This window comes from Mugil cephalus, chromosome 2, assembly GCF_022458985.1.
Source record: "Mugil cephalus isolate CIBA_MC_2020 chromosome 2, CIBA_Mcephalus_1.1, whole genome shotgun sequence".
Classification (NCBI taxonomy): domain Eukaryota; kingdom Metazoa; phylum Chordata; class Actinopteri; order Mugiliformes; family Mugilidae; genus Mugil; species Mugil cephalus.
Genome location: NC_061771.1, coordinates 20,693,649 through 20,717,360, shown reverse-complemented (window position 1 = coordinate 20,717,360; position 23,712 = coordinate 20,693,649). Strand labels below are relative to the sequence as shown.

General features: G+C 43.3%; 1 protein-coding gene across 1 annotated transcript in view; it reads left to right on the top strand.

Moving 5' to 3' along the window:
- LOC125004447 (vasorin-like) overlaps nucleotides 1-22,751 on the top strand; it is a 31,363-nt gene extending 8,612 nt beyond the window's left edge. The window contains exon 2 of the mRNA XM_047579046.1: nucleotides 18,059-22,751. Coding sequence (XP_047435002.1) covers nucleotides 18,080-20,197 — 2,118 coding nt within the window. The 5' untranslated portion in view covers nucleotides 18,059-18,079 and the 3' untranslated portion in view covers nucleotides 20,198-22,751. The remainder of the gene's footprint in view (nucleotides 1-18,058) is intronic.
- The last annotated feature ends 961 nt before the right edge of the window (nucleotides 22,752-23,712 follow it).

Below are 23,712 nucleotides of genomic sequence, written 5' to 3'. Positions count from 1 at the left end.
GTTGCGCTTTCTGGGAAAAAAAGCTGCCATTACAGTAATGATGATGCACCGCTGCTGTCGGCTGCAGGTTGAAGAAGCGACGCGAGATCGGGGAGACCCCGTAAGAGAGAGTTGTTTGGAGGAATTTGTTGGTAAAAATGAAGTTAGTTATGCCCTTGAGACGTCACAAATGTCTTCTAGACAAAAGCACAATTTCTAAGTGTTCGGGCTAGTTCAAATATCGCATGTTTTAACCACACGGTTGATCTTTTTTTGTAGCAGTAGACAATAAAATACTTAATTTCTCATTTTGTACCCAATTTCTAACCATTTCTAGCCATTCAAATGGTTGAGGATGTTAACCCCAAAATCTGAGTTTTAATGCATTAAAGGGTGAACAAAAAGCAGTATTAAACATTGGGATGTCTGCTGGGCACATTTCTGACGTCTTTCTGGCTTCACTGCTCCACAATGAGCAATAAATGATCATCTCAGTAAAACTACTGTGGTGCTCGAGTGTAAATAAATTGAACGGATTTTCAAAAGCTCTTGTGGGGAATAAAAAATAAATAAAAAATGTTTGCGGGTGACACTGCAGTGTTTAATTTATCGCAAAACAAGAATTCAAATATTAAAATGAGCCGAAAGTCGAGAATAATTGCACAGAGCAAAGAGTGTTCGCAGACGCTTCTGTCAGCGTTAAAGTTGTTGCTCTGAGTCAAAAGGCGCTGATTATTTCCTCATTGCCTCCACATGGCGTGTGTGAAGAAATCTGGTGGACAAAATCAGAGGTTCATGAACAAGACAAACAACCTTTAGTGTGGTTTTGTCCTAACAGACAATAGTAATATTTTGAGGAGAAAAGTACAAAAGACAGACACAAACAGGCAGATTTAAGCAGGTTTTTGTGGTGAAAAGATGATCATTACGATTTACTAACATTCCGCTCTGGCTGTTAAACCAGTAAGTCAGCACTGACTCAGATGCATCCTTAAAATCTGACTCTGCACTTTGCACATCATCCTCTCCGCTAAACGCAGTGTTTAAAAGAAACTGTGGCGTGGGTGTGGTATTTTTAATTTGGACATCTTGTTCACAGATGAGAAACGAGCGCCACTTCAAAGACACGGAGAGCGGGTTCAGAGTTTAGGCTGCAGCAACTTTAATGCACGCTGGCAGCGGGCGGAGTAAACGGTGAAAAGTGTGCGCTGCGAGTGCATGCTAATCACGGTGTTCGTGCTAAAGCAAAGAGAGCGGGCTGCGTACACAAAAGTCAATATTAGTGCAAGTAAATCTATGTATGGAGCCTGACATGTGCAAAAGGGGACAGTTTTTTGGCCTTAACTTGAAACTCTGCACAGCTTCTGCATCTGTTTGTGAAGGAGTTAGCCTCAAGCTAGCTCCTGTTTCTGTTTCAGTTCCCTCAATTTCATTTTCCCACACATGTTTGCATATTATTTATGTGTTCTATTGGAAGCAATATATGTGACTTTTGACTGCAACTCTTCCATGAAGATGACTTCTGGCCAGATTTCTCCAGACTGTAGATGGGTGTAGCTGGGTCCCACTGGTTTCTTCCATTTCTGAGCTGATTTTACTGCTGGACATCATCAGATTTCGAAGGGTGATACGCTTATCATTTTCTTGGCTGCGTCTACGATCCTACAAAATCCCTGACTTTGTGCAAGTGCACCTATAAGGATTGATGCTGGTTTGAAGGGTAGTAACACCAAATATTGATGTTCACTCACTTTGCATTTTGTAAATTGCTAAAAAAAAAACATTATTCATATTTTTGAAAGCATTACATTGCATCATTCTTCCATATCTGTTTCTATGTCTAAAGTCTAGCTGTGCACATGCTGCTGCGAGGAACATAAAGAGGCAAATTTGTCATGCCCGGAGCAGTTTAAATGGCCTGTTTGTCTTTAATAAGGCATGCATTTTTGTTGGGATTCTGGACTGAGACACGGTTGTATAGCCTTTGATCTATGAAGACAATTATAGGGGATAATGCTGTCAGTTCTGCTAATTTGGTTTTTGCAAATCGAGTTATACGAGGCGGCAGTTTATTTTGGGTTATCCCCTGTTACCTGCCAGACTGAATTTAAACTTTCTGGTGTTTGTTTTTTCGAGTCCGTCATGTGCGCCAGGCCAATACACTAGCAAAAGCAAGACGCTCTATAAACACAGACAGACCATTGCAAGTCCAAAACAAGCAGTCAGTAGGTCACTCCCTACCTCTGATGAGGCCAAGACACACCACACTGCAACACTGGAACAGATGGGACACATTAGACAAATGGAGGTAGCGAGGATTGATGGAGCAATTTCTCAGGCTCGATTATGGCAGAAAAGTGCGCGCAATATGTCTGTGTTGAGACTCGATTGGGTTGTTAGTTCGTTCAGAGGCTTCTGGCTTTCGCTAAAACCCCTGCTCATTAAAATTTGACTGCTGCCATCATTCAAGGTGATGGAAAGGCGCGCGCGATGTGGGGTTTCAGGAAGGAATCTGCACTTATTGCAGTGCCTATAGTTCACCAGTGAGTGAGGGTGTTAGATTACCCAAGAGTACGTCACAGTCACCGCGTGCCACACCGATCAGCCATAATATTATGGCTACTGACGAGAGAAGTGAACAACAGTGATCATCTTGTGGCAATTTTCTCTGGGAAACTTTTGGGCCAGGCATTCGTGTGGACATTATGAATATACATAACTGGCGTTACTTTTCAAGCTGCCTCAGAACCACTGCTCCTTCATGTCAGAAGGAGTTTGTTGAGGTGGTTCCGGCTTTTGGTGGAAATGTTTCCTGGTCACTGAGGGTCCCTTTGGAGGTTTACCAGGGAAGGTCCAACTGGTGGGAGACCCTCGGGGTAGATTAAGAACTCACTGGAGGGATTACATAACAATGGTCCCTCAGGACGAAGTGGAAGATGTTGCTAGGGATAGGGACGACTGGAATACCCTAACTTCTGATTAGATCTAAATGGAAGCATGGAAGCTGCTGAGAGATTCTTCAGAGAAAATTTGTGACTCTCATTAAGACCTGAATCTGGACACTGACAAGGGCTGTATCATGTAAAATAATTAAAACCATTATCTTGAGTCTGAACCCCCAAGTTTGTCAGCAGAGTATCGGCACCACGCATCAGGAAAGCTGACTGAGCAAACAACAGGGCACATGGAGTGAAAGCTGCTGTAATGTGACCCAGTGATGTTGAAAGAAACTGCTTTTTTATATAATTGCCACCTTAAAGAACATTTGGCCTGTTGAGACTCTAAGTGGTTGTTTGTTTGAACTTACGGACAATGTGTTTTTAGTGATCGTTAAGCTCTTACCAAACCCTAAAAACAAAAAGCAACATTTCCACTGCAGGGTTTAAATTGACTGGAAACCGCATGATCTCTGGCCACAGGAACTTTTGCACACCCCGCGTGGGATTAATTTTCTATGTGCTAAAACCAAATTTATGGCATATGCAGTCCTGATCTGAGATGATAGATGTAGACCCAATGTTTGCTTAATGTAGAGGCTGAAAGTAAGTAACTCTTTTGAAACCCTGATGTAAAATCTAGGGGGGAAAAAAAAACAAGGCTTGAAACGACAAGATGGGCTGGATCATGTTAGGATCAAGCCATTTAACTGACAGTGCAATTAAACATTCAGATGATCCAGAGGGATTTGTCTCGTGGACTGGCTGTGATTGATATGTGGAAAAACATGTTCGCGATAAGGAGAGTGCATTTCATTTATGCAAATGCACGTCAGAAATCCTCTTAACGCATACCTGCGCGTTTAGTCACAGTTGTTGTGGTCAGAGCTAATGTGCAGACATGTGCCAAACCAAACAAGCCAAGAAACAGTCTGTTCGTCCCGTTTGTTGCTCAGCTGAGCCGCTGTGTTTTTCTTGACTAGCTGAAGCGGTCACACATCTTCCCATGAAATCAAACAGGCCGATATGCTATCTTCAAAAGAATGTGTCAGAAGCGTGGTATCGCTTCCACTGGCCCGTTTCAGCCTCTATGAAACTGCAAAAACACACTTCAAACGTTCATATTAAACTGTTTAAATGAGGTTGGCAACTATCTGGCTGCATTCTGAGGGCTGTTTTGAGTGTATGTGGCCGACCTTTTTTTTTGCTCCAACCCCTCGTTTTCTGTCACTTTTTTATTACTTTCAAATATAATAAACAGCCAAGTCACGCTCTATTCTGGCAAGCCCTATTTGTGCAACTATTGTAAAATCAAACGAGGTCTCTTGTTGCTTCTGTGTGTGTGTGTGTGTGCATGCCTTCGTTTGGGTGTGTGTTTGTATATGCATGTCATCCGTCCACCAACACCATTTTTCATCCCATTCCGTCTCCAAACATCCCCACAAGCCCGGGGGCTTTTTACAGAGTCGTGTGTCAGCGCCCGATCTGCAGCGGAGCGTGTCTTTGCCATTCCTTCACATTTGCCTTCCTCGGAGTCCGGTTACGCCAGCCAGCGTGCAGCGAGGCATGCCATTTTAGATGCAAACATGTGAAATGATGTTGATGATGTTTTGTGTAAAAAAAAGAAAAAAGACGGATTGGATGGTGCTTTGTCACTGGAAGGGAAAGCAGTAAGTGGGCTTTTTTTTTTTTTTTTTTTTTAAGTGCCTTAAAGGCTTGACACCACGTTCACCATACTCCAGTAGCCACACTGGTGTCTGCTATTTCTCAGCAGTGTCATGTGACTGGTCGCAGCGTTCATATTTTTAGCTTGAACTAATGACTTTACAATGCATTGACTTTTTGACTTGTGGCTCTTTCAGTTCGTGTGATTGACATCAAACCGACAGACTGTTATTTTCCACCAGGCGTCCTGTTACACACGCAAACTCGGTCCTGCTGGTTCTGACTAGTGCTTGATCTGGCAAAACCTGTGCTTGCCACAGTGGCAGAGAGTGCAATCTGATACTACGGCAAACACTCCCTGAGCTGATACCTTATGGGAAAAACAAACTGGTCTAACTGTTCACAGTGCAGCCAAACAATGCCATTTAATAATGAAGGCAAGCATATCTTAAGTGTGTCATGAGTAGTTTTCCACGTTGCAGCTGTGGTTGTTCCTCGGTGTTGCTTCATACAAAATACACTGATCAGCCACAACATTAAAACCACTGAAACAGCCTGAAACAGACACACACACAAAAACGGTTTAGGGACATGTCAAACAGCTCAAGGTGTTGACCTGGCTTCCACATTCACTAGATCCCAAACTGATCAAGTATCTGTGGGATGATCCACAGAGGCCCCTCCCCTCAACCCATAGCACCCAAAGGCCCCCCACTAACAACATCCTGTTACCAGACACCACAGAACGCTCTTGGAAGGCCCTTGTCCATCCTCTGATGGGTCACAACTGTTTTCGAGGGAGACCCACACAATGTTAGGAAGGTGGTCATAATGATATGCCTGATCAGTTTATAAAAACACGTAAGCTGACAGGGATGGGTGCCGATACTCCGTGCCATAACGGTGCCGGTGCTATGCAAACGGTGGATGAACACAGATGTCGGTGCCACTGAATTTTTAATTAGCGCCCCCTTTGCTCTGTTGCTGTGCCGACGCTACTGGCTACCGGACGCTACAGATTTTCCACCTGCATGGGTGGAAGTGAACCTTCAAAATGCCTAAGGCGAAAAGTTTGGCTGCACTTCACCTCAAAAGATGCAGACTTGGCAACCTGCAGCGAGTGCTCCAAAGAGATATTGTGCAAGGGAGGTAACACCTGGAATTTGATGAATCATCTAACACACATTTTTTTAAAAGCCAAGGAATGTACCATGTTTGATAGAGACCACACACTACTGTTTATATCATGATAATTATGACAGTTTGTTGTGAAGCCAAAGTTTGTATGTTTTCCATTCTTTAAGCACCTAAAGAATGGTGCTTATTAAAGAATGGCAGGTTCGGACACCTATTGGTTAATATATTCAGCACCGGCACCGTTTCAAAAGCACCAGTTTGGCACCGATGACGGATAAAACCTGAACGGCACCCATCCCTACAAGCTGATGAAACATTCCTTAAAACAGTCTGTCCAGCTTTGTCCGGCCGCTTCACACCAACATTCACGCGGCGTTTCAGATAGCGCAGCTGCACACTGATACCATTCATTCTAAAAAGAAAACAAACAGAAGGAGCAAGAGTGTTAACATGACCTCTGACCTCGTGCAACTAAATCACTTGCGGGGTGACTTAGGGAACCTTTTTGCTGCTGTGTTACAGTTGCAACACAATTCATTACATCCGCCGTGACTTTGAGGAAGTTCTTTTGCTCGAGGAGAGTGTTTGCGAGTGTGATAACTCCTGGTGCAAACAGAGAGAGTCTGTTTTCTGCCCCGATTAATCGTCCGCAGAGGAGATACGAACTCCGACACGTGTGCGTTTATGTTTGATGACGTCGGCAATCCGACTGCACGCTACTTCATCAGCTAAGGCTTTTTTTGTTGACTTTGAACAGTGGAGGTTCTGCTATTGTTAAAACGTTTTCCCAATCCAAGTAGAAGGCTCTGGGCTTTCTTCACAGTTATTTCCAGTGACATGTTACCCAACTAGTGCAGGATAAAGTTCGTTCAAACTAAAATTAGTCGCATGCTTTCCTTCTCTGGCAGACACAAAGGGGTCCTCAAAAGACTCACAGTGTGAGAATAATGGCGGGGAACAGGTCCGGTCTCGTAAAAGTTGACGGGCCCGGCACGGCTCTGAAACGGGACCGCAAAGAGTTAAAATCAGATTCTGTGCAAAAGGCTGCCTTTGTTTCTGGGTCATGAACCAGTCAAGGTCAGTGGCTTTAACCGAGCCAAACAAACACACGCACGCACACAGTTCAGTTCGCACTAATTGATTCCCCCCTCCAGCAGAGACAAGCACAAGTGTGTGTGTGTGTGTGTGTTTGTGTGCGGGTGCGTGTGTTTACTTTAAAGGATCTGTCAGGAGTTGAAGTAAATAGATAAGTGACAAAGTAAACACCCATTCCACACACATGCTAAAACAACATCCATCATCGCGGATACATTTCTACACACAAACACCGACGGTTCGCCTTAAGAGACTGTCCTCTGTTCAGAGTTCCATTCTCTACATATAATCCAATTATGAAATACATGTGTGTGTCCTTGTTTTTGTGAAGTTGCGCGGGGCAAACTGATTAAAGGCATTCTGATTTGCACAATACTAGGAATGCTGAGGACGTGCAGTCATTTTCCTGAGCCACAAACTTTTCCGGTGTTAAAACCTGTTAAGACTTGGTTTTACAGTGAGGTTACACTCAGGTTAGGGTTAGGAAACGCATTATGCCCATGAAAGGTCCTCGCAAAGATAGAAACATGAGTCCGTGTGTGTTTGTCCTCACTGGCAGTTCCTATAGACGTATCGCAGCGGTAAATCCGTCCACACTCTCTGACCTAACCCTGGGTTAATGAGGTGCTCCAGCTGCAGTGGGCAGTTGGTGGAAGTGTCCGTGCGCAGGGGCAGCGAGCATCCATGCGTAAAGTCGTGTTTGCACAGAGCAAATGCGATTCGGAGATGAGTGATAGTAAATAACGGCGCTGATTGTTGCTGATTTTCCAGTGCAAGTCTGCCATGCGTGTAAATTTCCAGCGCAAATTACTTTTGGTGAAGACGGAGGTCCCATGATAATCCTAAGCCTCCTAAACGCACGCCAGCCTGTAGCCTGTAGCTGCTCCTGAGCCTGTAGGGGAGTCTGAAATAAGCTTTGAGCACATTCAAGGCTCAGATTTTATGTAGTGCTTTGCTCTGCATAAAACACCACGACACAAATGCATGGGATTCCTAGTTTTCATTTCGGATTCATTTCTCATCTAAGTTTAACATTATCACTACGTAAAAGTACTGACTGGGTTCTTAAAACATCTTTAAAAGTTCTGCTCAAATATTTTTTACTCAAAAGAATGATACCAGGCCGTTGGTGAAAGAGTGAGTAATCTGAATACAATTCTGCTGCTATGCAGTCATAGAACTTTGCTTTACATAATCAGGGTCAAGGATTACATGAACCAGCTTTTGCCAGGCGTTGCTGAATTTTACCAGATGAGGAAAGTGTTGCTGTGACCGAAAGTTATGATTGCTTCACTTAATTGCACGTCCTCATATTTACTTAGCGACAATGACAACATGAAGCAGCCAAGGACCTCTATTTCCATGAGTAAATGTGTGGACGTATTCCACATGTGGATATGGACTGCTTATACCACGTCTGACACGTGCTGTCCTGATAGATTTTGGGCTGTTTTGCAGACTGTTCATGTGGACTGGGCAAGTGTGCAGCAAGCGACAAAAAGAAAGAAAGTTCAGTCAGCACCAGAGCTGGGGCTGGTGTTTGTTAAAGTGCAGATAAGCTGTAATGGTACAGTATCTGTCTAGACTTGTAAAAACAGGAGGAGAGGGCTGTAACACCCCCACCCGTCCCCTTCGGTTCTGCCCACCCTGTACACCCTGCCAGAGGCCTGAGTTTGGAAGGGGAAAAAAAAAAAAAAAAAAAAAAGCACAAGGGGCCCCTGTTGGGTAACAGTCCCACAGGTAATCATCAATCAGTAATCATGCCTGAAGGTGGAACGATGGAGGGATGGATGGAGGGATGTTGGGCAATAAAAAGAGAACCAGTTCAGGGAAGTTTATTGCGTTTTCACCAATTCTGATTGAAAAACTCGGTGAGCCTTTGCTTCTGATGAGAGACACTTATTGCTTCTGTGTCAGTTACCTAGCGTAAGGAGACATGCCGTTCCCAGATGTGAACAGCTCATTAAGGTGAGTGACAAGTGATGACAGGCCTGAAAGTGACTGATCTTGGGGGAGGTGAATGGAAATTAATGGTACACTTCGCCGCTTCAGGGTGAAAAGTCCATAAACTGTTTTTATGAAACTGAATTTCATTGTGGAGAAAACTCAAGCTGACACAGAAGAGCATTTGAGTATATACTTTAAATTAGTCAACACCCGATTTGTAAATTACAGGTTAGTCTGGGTTCTTTCTAGGAATGCCACATGGTTTGTATTGCCCTAATTTGAAGAGTACTGGGCCTGTATCCAGCTGCAAAGGCTTTAAAACGTATGCACAAAAGACGTTAAAACATCTGGACGATTGTGAACTTCCCGGGGAGGATAAAGAACATTTGTTCGAGCAGTGAGAAGAAGCAGAGAGAGGTGAAGTAGTAGATGGTGTTTGACGGGGTTGTGTTTGTTGCCAGGCGCCTGCTGGCACACCTGTGTGAGGCCGACAACAGGTGACATGCTCATTTCCAACTGTTGACAGACGCCACAAAATTGGAGCCACTGAACACACACACCCACGCACACAAACACACACACCGACACACCCACACACTGTTTTGCAGCTCTAGCCGTTGATGGAATATGCCAACTACACTTTAAGCTTGTTCTTTTACCACCTCAGTGGAAAAACTGGTATCACCAAAAGTCATTCCAAATCAAGGGCCTGTACCGCAAGGTAACACCGCCAGGTTGGTTATGTCCTACTCAAAGCATTCAGTTGCTGAGGGACTATTGAACAGTGAGGACTTGGTTTATGTTTGTGTTGCAGCAGGATGGAAATGCTGATGCACACGCAAGCTTTTGGATGACAGGATTCAACGGTTTGAAAGCGAGACATTTATTTCCAAACTTTCGAAGGCTGCAGAGGCTTCTAAGGCTTCTTGTGACTGACTACTTGCTCCCTCATACAATCTTAACCATGACAGTTTCTGTGGCACAAATTCTGTAGCATCTGTCTGCAGGGAAGCCTTATTGTGTCTTAAGTGCAGAAAGAAGTTCTACAGCTTCTCGGTACCACCTACTGCAGTCCAGTGTGTAGAACAGATGAACCATGCCCTCCACACAGCAGGTAGCTGGAATATTTTAAAGGTGTATGACCAACTGAAATATCATCAAGTGCACCGGAGGTCGCAGGTTATGTCACACTTGCAGGCCCCTGTGCCCAAGGCCACAACAACCACAACAACATAAACTTAGCTCAACAGATTGTGGCGGTAATGTGGAGTAAAAGGAAACAGTGCCCCAGGACAAGCAGTAGCAAATTGTTAATACGAAATATGACATATATTGTTGCACTTTAACTCCAGTTACTCCAGTAATACAACACCATAATTGCTAAGATGTATGTGATAGAACTTTCACATATAAAGACTTTGTTGTTGGAAATGTCTCATTTAGGTGTACCAGGAACCCAGTGGGCACATTAACAGTGGCACTGGCACACAAACCTAAACAGAACATTATCAGCGAGTTTCATCTACATAAGCTGTAGGTCATAAACCAAGATGTGTCCTGTGAGAGGGCTCTGTTGGTAGCTAAACATGTTTAATAAAACATGTTTAATAATGCCGTAAAGTGGGGGTTCTACGGGGATTTGCTGCCTTTTGGAGCCTCAAGTAGCCACTCGATGAACTGCAGTTCATTGCCCAGACCTGGAGGTTGCTGCCCCATTTACAGCCCTGCAACCAGTCTGCACAGAGCCTACGCCCTAGGTTCTGTAATTCGTCAAACTATCTTTCCTTCATGGACCACAAGCCGTTGTTTGCAGTCTGCCATACCTTCTTTTCCAGCCGTTTCCGTGTCAGACCACACTGTGTGATGTCAGCCTCAAGGTCCCTGCACCAGGTGTTCTGTAATCATGCCACTAAAATGCTAAGCGACAACTGGTCCACCGTGATGAGTTTGTACTTCACACACAATGGCGTGTGGAGCTGAGCTGAGTTGAGGTCAACAACAGTTGATCAACAGTTACGTTCTCTGAAATCCTTGCGGCACAGAACATCGAGTAGAGACTTCTGAGTAGATGGTTTGTAGGAGGCAGAACTACATAGAACGCTTTGTGCTGGTTCCGCTGCTGAGACACGAGAACAAGGAAATCCATTTCAGACCATCTGCCACAGTCTGCAGTCGCCTTGACACGAAATTACATTTCTGGGGAGGTGGATGTCAGGTCATGGCATAGCTTTCATAGTAACGTGGGACTATAATTTGTAGTTAAACCCTAATCCTGACCTGTGTTTACAACATGTGCTACAAATCCGGCGTGTTAGGTCTCTCCCTCTAAGTGTTTAATTTGTTGACCTTAAAACTAAGTCTTGAAGAAACTTCAGTACGGGAGGATCTTTCCAGAAGTTGTCATTGCATCTCCATTTGCAATCACATGAGCAGTTGCTTTTGTAAATGAAGCACCTCAAGTTGAGGACAGATACGTTGATAAATTGGCAGGTTCTGTTGTTTGACTGCATCTTCTAACAGCTACCGTACATTCCCTAAACACACAAATGGGTGCCCCGGTCGAGCAAGCCGCAGAAGCAGCATACCTAAATGCCACTCTGCATTTTAAACATAGCCGCAGAAGCATAGCTGGAACGGTTGCCATACCTGAGTCAGAGGCATCACAGAGGCCAATGCTATCCACTTGGCTGACTGGGTTTGTTTGGCGCTTCTATCGCGTCATCGTGTAATCTGTGAAACAACACCATGGTAACTTGGGAGTAGCCCAATTCATTATAAATCGTAATGCTTGATCGGCTCGTAGTAGAAGACTTTCAGACACCACACACAGACACTTGTAACAACAACAACACAGACACTTGAAAATAAAAATAAAAAACATTAGATAAGAAAAGACCTGACTCAGAGCAGATCAGATCCAGCAGCTGAGGAAAACGTGATGAGGGAGGTTCAGGGAAGTTTGAAATAACAGGTGGAGATGGGCTGTCCCGCACCATGTTATTAATTTGCTCCAGAGGTGACTGGTTATTCCCCTGCTATGCATTTGTGTGTGAGAGCAGAAGAGCTGGACTAAAGTTTGAAGGAAACCAAAACTGATGTATTATTGAGCTTTTAGACAAATCGTAAATGTTGTCATATCTTTCACACGGTCCGTCGGGTCCAGTGAGACTTACTAATGACATGAGGTGGTTGGGCTTCGTCTTAGTTCACTGTAGAAATGCAGTAATGTTTTTGTCAAACAATTCCATGTGTCATTTGATGTATTTAATTGTGTTAGTATGGTTTCTCTTCATCATTCATAGATCACATCACAGCTGTCACCGCCCAGTCTAGACATAAGCAGTTAACAACCATTACACAGAGGATGACTGGGGATGTTTGTCTTTAGTTCAGATAGTGGCAGCTGATCAGCCACAACATTAAAACCACTGACAGCAGAAGTTAATAACATCGACCATCTTGGACCAGACCAGGCACCCCCGGCCTCCTTGATGGCAGCAGCCATCACCAGCAGGATGCAGCCTGACACAGACACAAACAGAAAAATGGTTTGGACCTGGTCTCCAGGTTCATTAGATCCCAAACTAGCCTGATCCACAGAGATGTACAGATATGTAAAGTTTAGACTTGAGTCCTTGGTAGTTCAGACTAGATGGGTTCTACGTCAGACTTTGGAGAAGGAGGGGATGGGGTCTTTTGGAAATTTATGGAACAGCAGCAACTTGTTGATGCCCCCAATGATGATGCATTCTGGGACACTTGATGCAGCTAAGTCCATACAAGTTACCTCCTGATGCATCCTCCATAAAAAGGGACAGGGGAACAAAAGGCATCTGGGCTTTTGGACAAAACTACTGTACTTTGAATTGGGACAGGACTTGGGCAGAAAGTGACAATGTTTCAAGCCAAGAGCAGACAAGAACACACAAATTCCTAAAGAGATAGAACCCATTTATCAACAACACAATTACTCAGGTCTTGGTTCTTCGCTCCTCCTACTGCATTGTGTCGGCAGACCAAAACTATCACTATTGTGTTATGCTCCAGGGTTGTCACACCACTCACTAACATTTCTATTTGTTTTCCGTGTATTCAGGCGTATTCAGTGTTATTGTATTATTAGTACACATGCGCGTTGGTGCGTATCCGTACACATTCCTGCGTAAAAGCATTACAGCACATGGATCTGCTTCCTCCACTTACGCAATAGTTAGAAGTTTGAGAAAGACTGAAGGTGTTAGACAGATTTTACGGCTAAGCTTTTCAAGCACAAGGTAACACAATATACCACTTTGGGGAGTCGGTACCACTAACCCCCCACTCCCACTTTTTTTTCCTAAATAAAAATGAGGTAATCTCCCTGGAGACCAACTTTTCGAACACAATATAGTATCCCATTATCCCCCTTGATTCTTTTTCTACGGCCCTTCCAGACTCTCCTCGTCCCTTTTTACCTTCAAGTGGTAAAAATCTGATTTCCTTTTGTGGCAAGTGCTGCCCACAGTTGTATGATCCCATCAAGTTGGATTGAAGTTTTCTTCTGAGTATTTCTAAATATGGTAGAGTCTGCGAACTGTGCTGGCAGTTACAAATAATCTTGAACCTAACAAGTTATGGTGATTGGGTTCCATTTATTTTAAGTCATTCCTGTCACTTTGTGTGAAGTTTTGAAAGTAAGTTGTAATTAACTGTGTTCACGCTAAGTAACGGTCAAATGCAGGATTTTTTTCAGGACTCCCTCCACATTTCTGGTGAACATGCACCCGGTCATTCCTGGGTTGCGTCGCTGACTTTTGCATTTAAAGGAGTCTGCCTTGTTTACATCTCATTTTGGATTAATGGAGGCGGTTGTCAGTTGCCGGCCATTAATACACCACCATGCTTCTCTCTGCCCGTCTTTCCCTTTTGTCCTTTCCCCTCTCAGTTTAACTCACACACTCGGTGTCAACCAGTCTCCCCCCTTTCTTCTCCCTCACTACCTTTCTCTTATCACGGGGGAGGACAGAGGTTTATGTGGGCCTCTCATTCTGTCTCACAGTGAGAGATGGCTGCGGTGGATTGTGGGTAACAGAATCCAGCTGTGTTGTAGACTGCGTGTGTGAGTGTGCGTCTGCTGGTGTGCAGGAATGCGCGTGTGGCCGAGTGCTGTGCTGCTATGCAGGTTGTGTGTGTGTGTGTGTGTGTGTGTGTGTGTGTGTGTTGAACTGTTTCGTGTCATTTTGACAGTGATGTTTCTCTTGTTTCTCTTTTAACCCTGCCTCATGCTAATAGCTGAAGATACGCTGTAGCGCTGGCTGTGACACGGGCAAAAGTTGTCACATTGCATTATGAATCAGTCGAAGCGCAACTGGTTTTTCAACTCTTGTGTTTTGTGAAGGCAGTGTAATGAGGGATTGACTGCACGCAGAATCCAAGTGCTCCTCATTGTCTGATTGTTAAATATGGTACTTGGCAGACTCCTAGCTTTGTTATATGGGCACCGGGTCAACAAGAGGACCAAGTTGGTTTCTTTTGCTTTTTGTTGTTGTTGTTTTTTGTTGAAATAAAAAAGAGCCACGCTTAAAATAAGCCTGTTCCTCCCCTCTTCCTCTCGTCATTCCTTTGAAAAGCTGAGCCCGTTTCAGAATGGAGGAGGTGTTTATGAAGCAGGCTGTGGACCCTGTTAAGAATAGATGTGCATTCCTGCAACTTCTTTGAAGAAAATGTGTTTAAAGCGCACTAGACGAGTGTCAAACGACACACTGGCGTGATAGAAAAGCCCTAGTCTTTCACGTTTTCTCGCTTTCGTGGCCGACAAAGCTGAATATAATATAATTAATTAAATATATCTGCTTTGTCCACCAGCGCCACAACCAGTACTTCTGATTATGATCAATAACGTTATTTCCTATTTTATAGATTAAAAAAGTTCTATAGCACTTATATCTTCAAAATACAGATGCTTGACATACAAAGTTATATCAGGCATAAAATTATGACCACTTTCCTAATAGTGTGTAGGATTCCCTATCTCTCTCCTCATCGGAGAATGGACATGGACCTTCTGAGGGTGTCCTGTGGTGTCTGGCAACAGGATGTTGTTAGTGGGGGGGCTTTGGGTCCTCTGTGCATCAGGCTTGTTCAAGTGCATCACACACATACTCGATCAGTTTGGGATCTAGTGAATTTGTTATTCCTAAACCATTTTTGTGTGTGTGTGTCTGTGTCAGGCTGCATCCTGCTGGGGATGGCTGCTGCCATCAAGGAGTGTCATTGCTATGGGGTGGGGGTGTCTGGTCTGGTCTAGGTGGGTGGTACATGTCTAAGTAACATTCACATGAATGCCGGGTTTAAACATTTCCCAGCAGAACACTGAATGGTCACAAGATGGTCATTTATTTCTCCTGTCAGTTTTTTCAATGAGGGAACACTGAATGTGTTTCTACCACAACAGTATGAAAACAACCGGCTTTACCTGAATAACACCTGCAGACAAGCGGCGAGTGGCTCATCCCGTAGAAGAACTTTCACCTGCGGTGCATGCCCTGACATCAGCCTTTTGGCAGAAGCATAACTTTTGAAACCACATACAAAGTGTAAATTAGTCACAAATGATTAATACTTGCAGATACACGTTTTATCCTAAAGAGCGCAATAGTAGTGATTTTAATTTAATAAGTTTTGTCTCTATTTCCTTTCCTCTACGACACTATTGTTCTCTCATTCATGTTTCAGTCATCACGTCACATTGTTCACTCAACCAGCAGCGGCACCTCAACAAGCAGCTCCAAACAGTGAGCAGCTGCACACAAAGGAGCAGAGCGTGTCTTCAAACAAAGACATCAAGTCGAAGCAAAAGCAGTCACAAGTCCTGTCGTAGCGAGAACACTTTGTCATCGCTGGAGCGTGCAGTTTGAATGCAGACATTTCATTGTTTGCTCGTGTGCAAGTGGGTGTTAATTGTTGTCATTTGCATTTGTAGCATAGCACACGTAACAACAGCTGTTCTGAACATGATGTGACAGAGTTGTTTGGTGACTTTCGTAGCGTGATTCCAGGCAGTGTTCTTCCCCGGCTTTTGTGCTACTTTATAATCTCCTCTTGTCTCCTCGTATGGAACAAATTGAGCTGATGTTGCATTGACACTTGAAGTAATTTTTTTTTTTTTTTTTTTTTACACCTAACTGTAATGAAACATGTAGAAAAGAAATGTTTGAGCGTAACTGCTTTATTAGGTACCACAAAGAAATAATGTGTTCTAGTGTTCGCACTTATGTTCTAAAGGTCTGAAATACATACGGACGTTTACGTTTGTTTACCAACTAAGGGCAAGAAATCACATATGGCAATTTCATTAACCATGATTTCCTACATAAAAATTAAAAAAAAAGTAGAAAAACTGAAAAATGTAAATGTAGAAATTCTTCTAATGTGCTGCAGTAACACTCTTGGTTTGAAATTTTGTGTTTCCAGGCATTTCAGTGAGGTTCTTGTAAAGGGTTAAACAGATTCTCCTGTCATTTTCACATTTCAGCCCAGGCAGGCGGATAGACATTGTATGGACAAGACTCAAACAGCATCACAGTTGTAAGCTGTCAAAACCAGACAGCATTATGTGGTTTAATATACCAGTCAGAACACACAGTTCATCCTTTAAAGTACAACCTTTGCATGTGTTTCCACTGACAGGTGTTTTGCAAAGGAGCTGTTACTGTCGTAAAGTCTCGTCTCTCACAATATCCCACAATTCTCTCAAATTCTCGTCACACCTGACTTCACTTTGTGGCTGATGGACTTCAAATGAACTGGTCACATGACCCCCTGCATCATCTCCAGGTGACGGGGAACCGTGAAAGAAGAGTGTTTCCACTGCACTTTTACGATAAACTTTTATATCGATACGTCTGAAAAACCACCTCATGAGAGCGTAAAAATGTTTTAGTGATATTTGGGAGGTTTTTCAAAATGTACAGGTTTCCATTACAAGTTTTTTATTGGGGTAGTTGGGTTTTGAGCATTTCTAGGGGTAAAGGAAACACAGTTATTAGTTATTATTTATTAGTAAGGAGAGAGAAGCAGGTTAGAGGTTTGATCTTTTTCTAATGCGCCGCTGAATCCCCACCACAAGACTGCCAGTGGCTCAAAATTAAAAAAGCTGTTAAATCGAGCATTAGTCACAAGAATATTGTTGCACGTTCCGTCATCAGTGTAACTTGTCTGTATCCCTACACCTTCTGATTTTCGCTTGCCTATTCACAAAAATAGATTTTAAGGGGAATATTGCACATTCCTTCTTTGCTGACAGACTCTGGCCTTGTATGTTATGAGTGGAGGGGAATATGTGGAGGAGGCAGTGGACGGTAAGGGAACGGGGGCATGGGGCCGGAGGTGCGCCCCTGACTTTAATAAAACATCTTGGGTTTCTCCTCAAATTTCACCTCAGGAGTCTTGGAGAGGGCAGCAGTGCAACAGTGTACTAACCCAAACCAGACTAGAGGACTGAAGGGGAGAGATGAGAGGAAGGGAGGGGAGGCGACTAATAGACATGATGACAAATAATCCTCTACTTCACTATGTTGTAATTTGGAAATTACTTTAAGCAACTGGCCATCTATCATGCGAACATTTCCGTGAACATCATAGAACTTCTAACCTCATAGTAGAAATGGCAGCATTTCAAATGCTTGGAAATCTGTTTTATTTACACTGTTCTAGTTTTTTTATTCCTCTAAATTAAATGTTTGCTTTTATCTTTTTACCATTTGACTTTTTCACTATTAAGTCTCTGTCTTTGAGAGTCTGACACTATACAGAGTCATCCAAACTGAATCAGATTAAATCATTCTTTTTGGCCTCCAGTTAGTCTGGAGTTCTCGGTCACACTTTCCAGACACACACACTACTGGATCATCTGTCCAGCACCAGTTCTTCTGTGTGTGCATATGTGTGTTCACACCATATTTGCCTTAGCTTATGTTTGTATGTAGTAGCCTGGTGGCTGTCGGTGTCCTGCTGCATTACTGCAGACTGGGTTTCACGAGCTAAGGACCGTGTCATAAACACAAGGAAAAGGCTGAATGAGCTCCTTACTTATCCAAGAAGGGTCACCCTGGGTGGGCCATGTTACCCTCTCACTTGGCCTTTTTGCCTTGATCCCTGGGGTATCTGCTCATTTTTTAGGTAGTACATTCAGAACAGGACTTCTGGCATAACACTTTTTCTTGTTCATGGTATTTCTATTTTATGTTATGTATTTTCATTTAAATAGAAGCAAATGGCAATTAACACCAAGCATTTTCTCTCCCCCTTATGTCTTTCAGAGTTTCAAGCCTATCATCACCATGTTACATTACTTGCTGGTCCTCTTCCTCTCTTCTGGACTGGTGCTATCCTACAACTGCCCGACAGAGTGTAACTGCCAGACCCAGGAGACAATATTCTGCATTCGCAGCCAATCCACAACTGTTCCCCGTGTTCCCACTACCACTCAAACTCTCTACGTCTTTCAGAACAGCATTGTCACATTGTCACAAGATGACTTCAAAGGTCTAACGGAGCTGGAGTTGTTAGATCTGAGCCAAAATGAGCTGTCAGAGATTCCTGATGGCGTATTTCAGATGCTGTCAAAATTGAAGAACTTAGACCTGTCCGCAAACCAGATTACTCACATTTCCAAATACAGTTTTTCTGGGTTGGTCCAGCTAGAGAGGCTGTATCTCCATACAAACCGCATTCAGAACATTCATTTGGAAGCTTTTGAAGGTTTAGAGATGCTGCTGGAACTCAAGCTGCAAGGGAACCAACTCACCTCTCTGCCATCCATTCGTTTCCCTAGGCTTCTCCTTCTAGACCTCAGCTACAACAACATTCCAGCCCTGGGGCCTTCGGATCTACACACTCCCCACCTGGAGGCCCTTAAGATAGCCTCTTTAGGGCTTACCTCTGTGGATGAAGATCTCATAGCCTCCTTGAAGAACCTTCATGAGCTCGATATCTCCACCAACCAATTGGATGAGGTTCCCCAAGCCTTAAAGCAGGACTCCCTCAAGGGGCTGATCAAGCTGAGCTTGGCTGCTAACCCACTGGGTGAGCTAAGGGTTGAAGACTTTCAGAAACTGTCTGGACTTCAAGACCTGGACGTTAGTGGGCTTAATCTGCAGGGATTTCCCCATAGTTTTTTCCAAACCTTCCCTAGATTGATGCATCTGACAGCAGCTGAGAACCCATTCAACTGTTTGTGTCCATTAGCCTGGTTCCCTGTCTGGCTTAAAGAGAAAGGTGTGACGCTTGGGAGGCCTGAGGAAACTAGATGCCACTTTCCTCTTGTTAATGCTGGAAAAACACTTGCAGCACTGGAGCACAAAGATTTTGGATGTCCACCAACCACAACAGTTCTGACTGGCTCCCCCATTGGAACTACTTATGTTCCCCAGGTAGCAACTACATCTCCAGAAACCCCACGCACCAATGCTATTCCTCCTCCACCACCACCCAGTGAAGAGACCGTCTCCTCAAAAACAGATAACTATAACCTTTCGCCAGAGCCTCCAGTCTCCCCCACCAGTGGGGAACACGAGCACTTCTGCCCACCAAACATCTGCCTTAATGGAGGCACTTGTAATTTCGACCCACTAGGCCAACTGAGCTGTTTGTGTCCCTCAGGAACATCTGGTCTCTACTGCGAAAGTGTGGATGAGGTCCCTGAGCCACCGAAAACCTCACCAACAGAAGTTTCTGTAGTTACCCCTATGATACTTGGTAAACTTGATGCCATCACTTCCCGACAGGTGACCTCTACTTCAATACTTCTTGACCTGCACCGTTTCATTGAGACACGGCCACATATCCGTGGCATCAGGTTGACCTACCGGAACCTCTCAGGGCCGGACCGGCGCCCCATTATACTGAGTGTACCAGCAACCTACCCTGAGTACACTTTGCGTGGCTTGAGACCCAACTGTACCTACTCAGTCTGTGCCAGCCCAATGGGGGAGAAAATCAACTCTAGGGCCAACAACTCTGTAGAAATAGGGTCTTGTACAGAGGCTCGCACTGAAGGAGTTCCATTGACATCTTTAGAGCCCTGGGTGGAGACAAAGACCTCAGTGAAGTACACTCTCATCTCTGCTCTGGCTACCCTGGCACTGGTCCTGGGGTTAGCTGTAGTGGCTGGGACGATTATTTGTCTGAGGAAGAGGAGGCATGCTAATGCAGGATTGGAATTGGAGTTGGGCCCGGCTGATCCTGATCCCATGGAACTGGAAGGGATAAAGGCCTGTCTGGAGAACGGAGGAAATGGCACACTACCCCACAAGCAACCTGAGATTGATCGTTGTCACACTCCTCAGTCGCCTCACTTTGTGCAGCAAAATGGAGGTTTGGACTATGACGTACCCTTGATGCAAGGTCACTGCCCATCAAATAACAATCTATCATCCCTGAAGCCATCTTATTTCTAACTCTTGTTAGTCCAAAAAACTGAGAACCTTCACAGACATAACACTTGGGAGGACTTTGGAAAGCGTGACCCTCAGACTAGTGCTGAGTTAGTGATTCAAATCCAATTTTCATTCCAATTTCAGCTATCCAGACTTTGAAAAGCGGCACTTACTATCCTTTATTGTGGAAGGATGACACTACAGAATGGATCATCTATTTCAGAGATGCTGAAAGATTACAGCATATTGGATATGTGCTAAACCACCGTAGGACAGTGAACAGTATGTGGTTTAAAGTCACCAAGCAGTGTCTGATGGTGGTGAAAATCAATCAAATGATTAAATTAAGTGCAATTGACTAGAGGGGCCTTAGTAGCAGTCTGAAAACAGAAGTGCCTTTTTGCATTGACGTAACTGTAACTGACAGCTCGTTTTAATTCCTTTGTTTATATAAAAAAAACAATGTGAATGAGCTGTAATCCTGTTGCTGGATTTCGGGGATATGGTAGAAAAGGGCTCAGCGTTTGGGCTACAGAACTGGAGGACATGAGCCTGGTTGAACTGAAAACAGTGATACAGATGTCGACTCGCCTGGATCACATGTCACAGTTCACAGTGGAGTTTCAATGACTCCATGAGGATTTAAAAAAAGATCTTGCACTGAAAAGAAATATTCTTTTTCCTTCCCAATGTTCCTCTCACATACTGCCACAAGACTAACGATCATAGGGAAATGCAATAAGAACAAATACCTTTTGAAAATCAGTAGTAGTAATAAGTTAGCAAACACAAAAGTTGTCTAAACTCCATATTTTTGTTAACATCAGACCAGAAAAAAAATACATTTTTTTTTTATGTCGATTAATATTTTTCTGTGGTCAGATCTAAGATAACGTTTTGGCTGCGTGAGAGATACATTTGCTGTGAAAGATAAATTGGAATTGGACTTGCCTGCATTGTTCTGTGCCATGATGGACAGGCTGTTGTGGCTAGTTGATATTATCATGTTCTGTTTTTGTTGTTGTTTGTTTTTTTGTTTTTTTTTTAATTTTTTATCATGTATTTTTGTTGTTGTTTGTTTCCATTCAGTATTGCAGTTGTTGTGAGTTGAAACATGAATCGTTGCTGCTTGAAAAAGCCTGCATACATCGTCATTGATTATGATAGTGGTCTCTTTGCATTTTAGGTTACACGTAGCTAAAACCTTACTGAGCTACTTGCAGTAAAAAGTGGAATTAGGCTTAATACTAGCTCAGGTTCTTGGGGGTCCGATTTTAAAAGGAACAGCAGTGACCAATTGTCCACTAAAATCTCTACTAACGTAAAATAATTTGATCAAATTTCTTCTGTTTTTGCCAGCATATCTCTAAGTAACTCACCAAGTGAATGTAACGGTTGAGTGTAAGACGCTTTATTCTCTGTGCCAGGTCTGCCAACGCTCCATAAAGACATGGTTAAGACAAGCCTCAGACTGTTTTTGAACACCAGCGCTCCCCACACTGTGTTCAAAGGCCTCCCGCCACCGAGGACAGTCCTATAAAGCAGCGCACACGTGCCAAGTTAAGAAATATCTTCAAAGAGATTCAAGGCAATGTTCAGTTTTAGGCACTAGTTTCCTCTTCATGCTGCAGACCATATCATCTAGTCGGTATCCCCCACTTGCTTTTTTCTCTTTTTCTTATACCCTCTTGCCAGTCTACTCTCACCATCCAGTGGGTTTTTGGTCTGCAGCGATCAGTGGCTTGGAGACTATTTTGCTTGTTTACCGCCAACCAGACTGTGAAATATACAGGCTAAATGCAGCGTACTGGTGTATTTTTTTTCCCAGTCTGGAGGCCGTACAAGCTATTAGTGTTCTTTTTTTATATTTAAATTAGATTGAAAACATTTTTTTAAACCTCTCGGTATAACCAGTTTACAGAGACAGACCTTAGCACCATTGGTACATGGCCTCATGACGTCTTTTAGTGTCATATCAGATGCTGATGTATATGTGAAGAACAGCAGGGCCTTTGTTTTGTCTTTACAACAAATTGCATTACATTACATTACAAACTAAAAATGAAGAAACATGAGTGTAATGCAATGAATTTAGTCAGGCTTTAGAAACATACCATGACTGGTTGTTGGTTGTGTCACCAGTGAAATCTCATATTACAGTGTGTTAAAGGTTTGTTCAGGTTATTATTATTTTTTTTTTCTAATGCTTTTAGCTCAGCACATTGTCGAATCCATGCACTACGCTAGAACAGACGTACCATTTTCTGGCTTCACTACTTCCTGTCAATATTCCAGCATAAACACCGACCCAGATGCTCATATATCTGCTTTCCCACAACATCCGGCATCAACTGGAAGACTGTCTGTGTTGCTCTGGACAGCGAGAGGGGGGCAGAATATGTTTGAAATGTTTCAACATACATGAACTTCCCTGTTTATTTAGGGAGAACCTGTCTTTTTTGTTTTTATTGTTGTTGTATGTTTGTCTGTTGTATTTCTGTGTACATTTGTTTTGTTATTTTGCCAGAAGAGAAATGCTGAGAGAAAGAACAGTATTAAAATGCTCTAATGATAACATGCCTGTTGTTTTGTTTTTTATCGAAAAGATGTTGGCTCAAGCTTTTATATATATATGGTGAAGTAATATACATATTGACATCTTTCAAAGAGGGAAGTTTTAGCAGTGTTCCCCTTCCTTGTGGATTTAAGGAATTTAGTCTCATTTAAAGCAAAGTTTTGAATGTACAAGGACGTTGTTATGGAGCTCTGTAAAACAGCTGAGAAAGGATTTCCATCTACAACAGAAGCTGATTGCACACAGCCTGTATTTTTTCATTACCTCATTACACACGTACATGACACACACACTTACACACACACACACAAACACACACACACATTTGAACCAACCTCAACCACAACATGATTACTTCGTGACGTTGTGTTGGTTTGTGGATGGAGGTCATTTAAAGGATTTTCCGTTAATAGTCAAGAACAGATGCCAGTGGAAAAAATTGCCCAATAGCACACGGGTTTCAAATCAGAGATTACGAGGTTCAGGCTGCTGTTTGGTGGCTGTTTTCTCTTGCCAGTATGACACCGAAAACAGCGCAATAAACCCAAACTCCAAGCTTTCACTCGTGCCGCTGATCAAAATCCATCCAGGCAGCCTGAGATAACAGAGAATGCATTGTTCATGACCGTCTGTTCTCTTATTAAAATATTTTACCCGCTATCAAGACTGAGCATGTCGTGGATTTTTAAAACACAGGCCTGCCTTGAAAGGAAAGACAACAGTGTATCTACTTTCACTGGTGTCATATCGAGGCATGACAGCGAGCCAGCATGTAAAACAAATGGAACAATGGAACAATACACTTTAATGCTATTCATTTACACTGTTCTTCCTGTTATAAATCAGTGACAGGAAACTGTCACTCAGCCCCAGTCACCAAAATTATTTATTTGGATACAGGTCTAAATGAAGAAATTTTTTAATTAAGCTTCAGATATAGCATTATTATGGCATTTCTGTC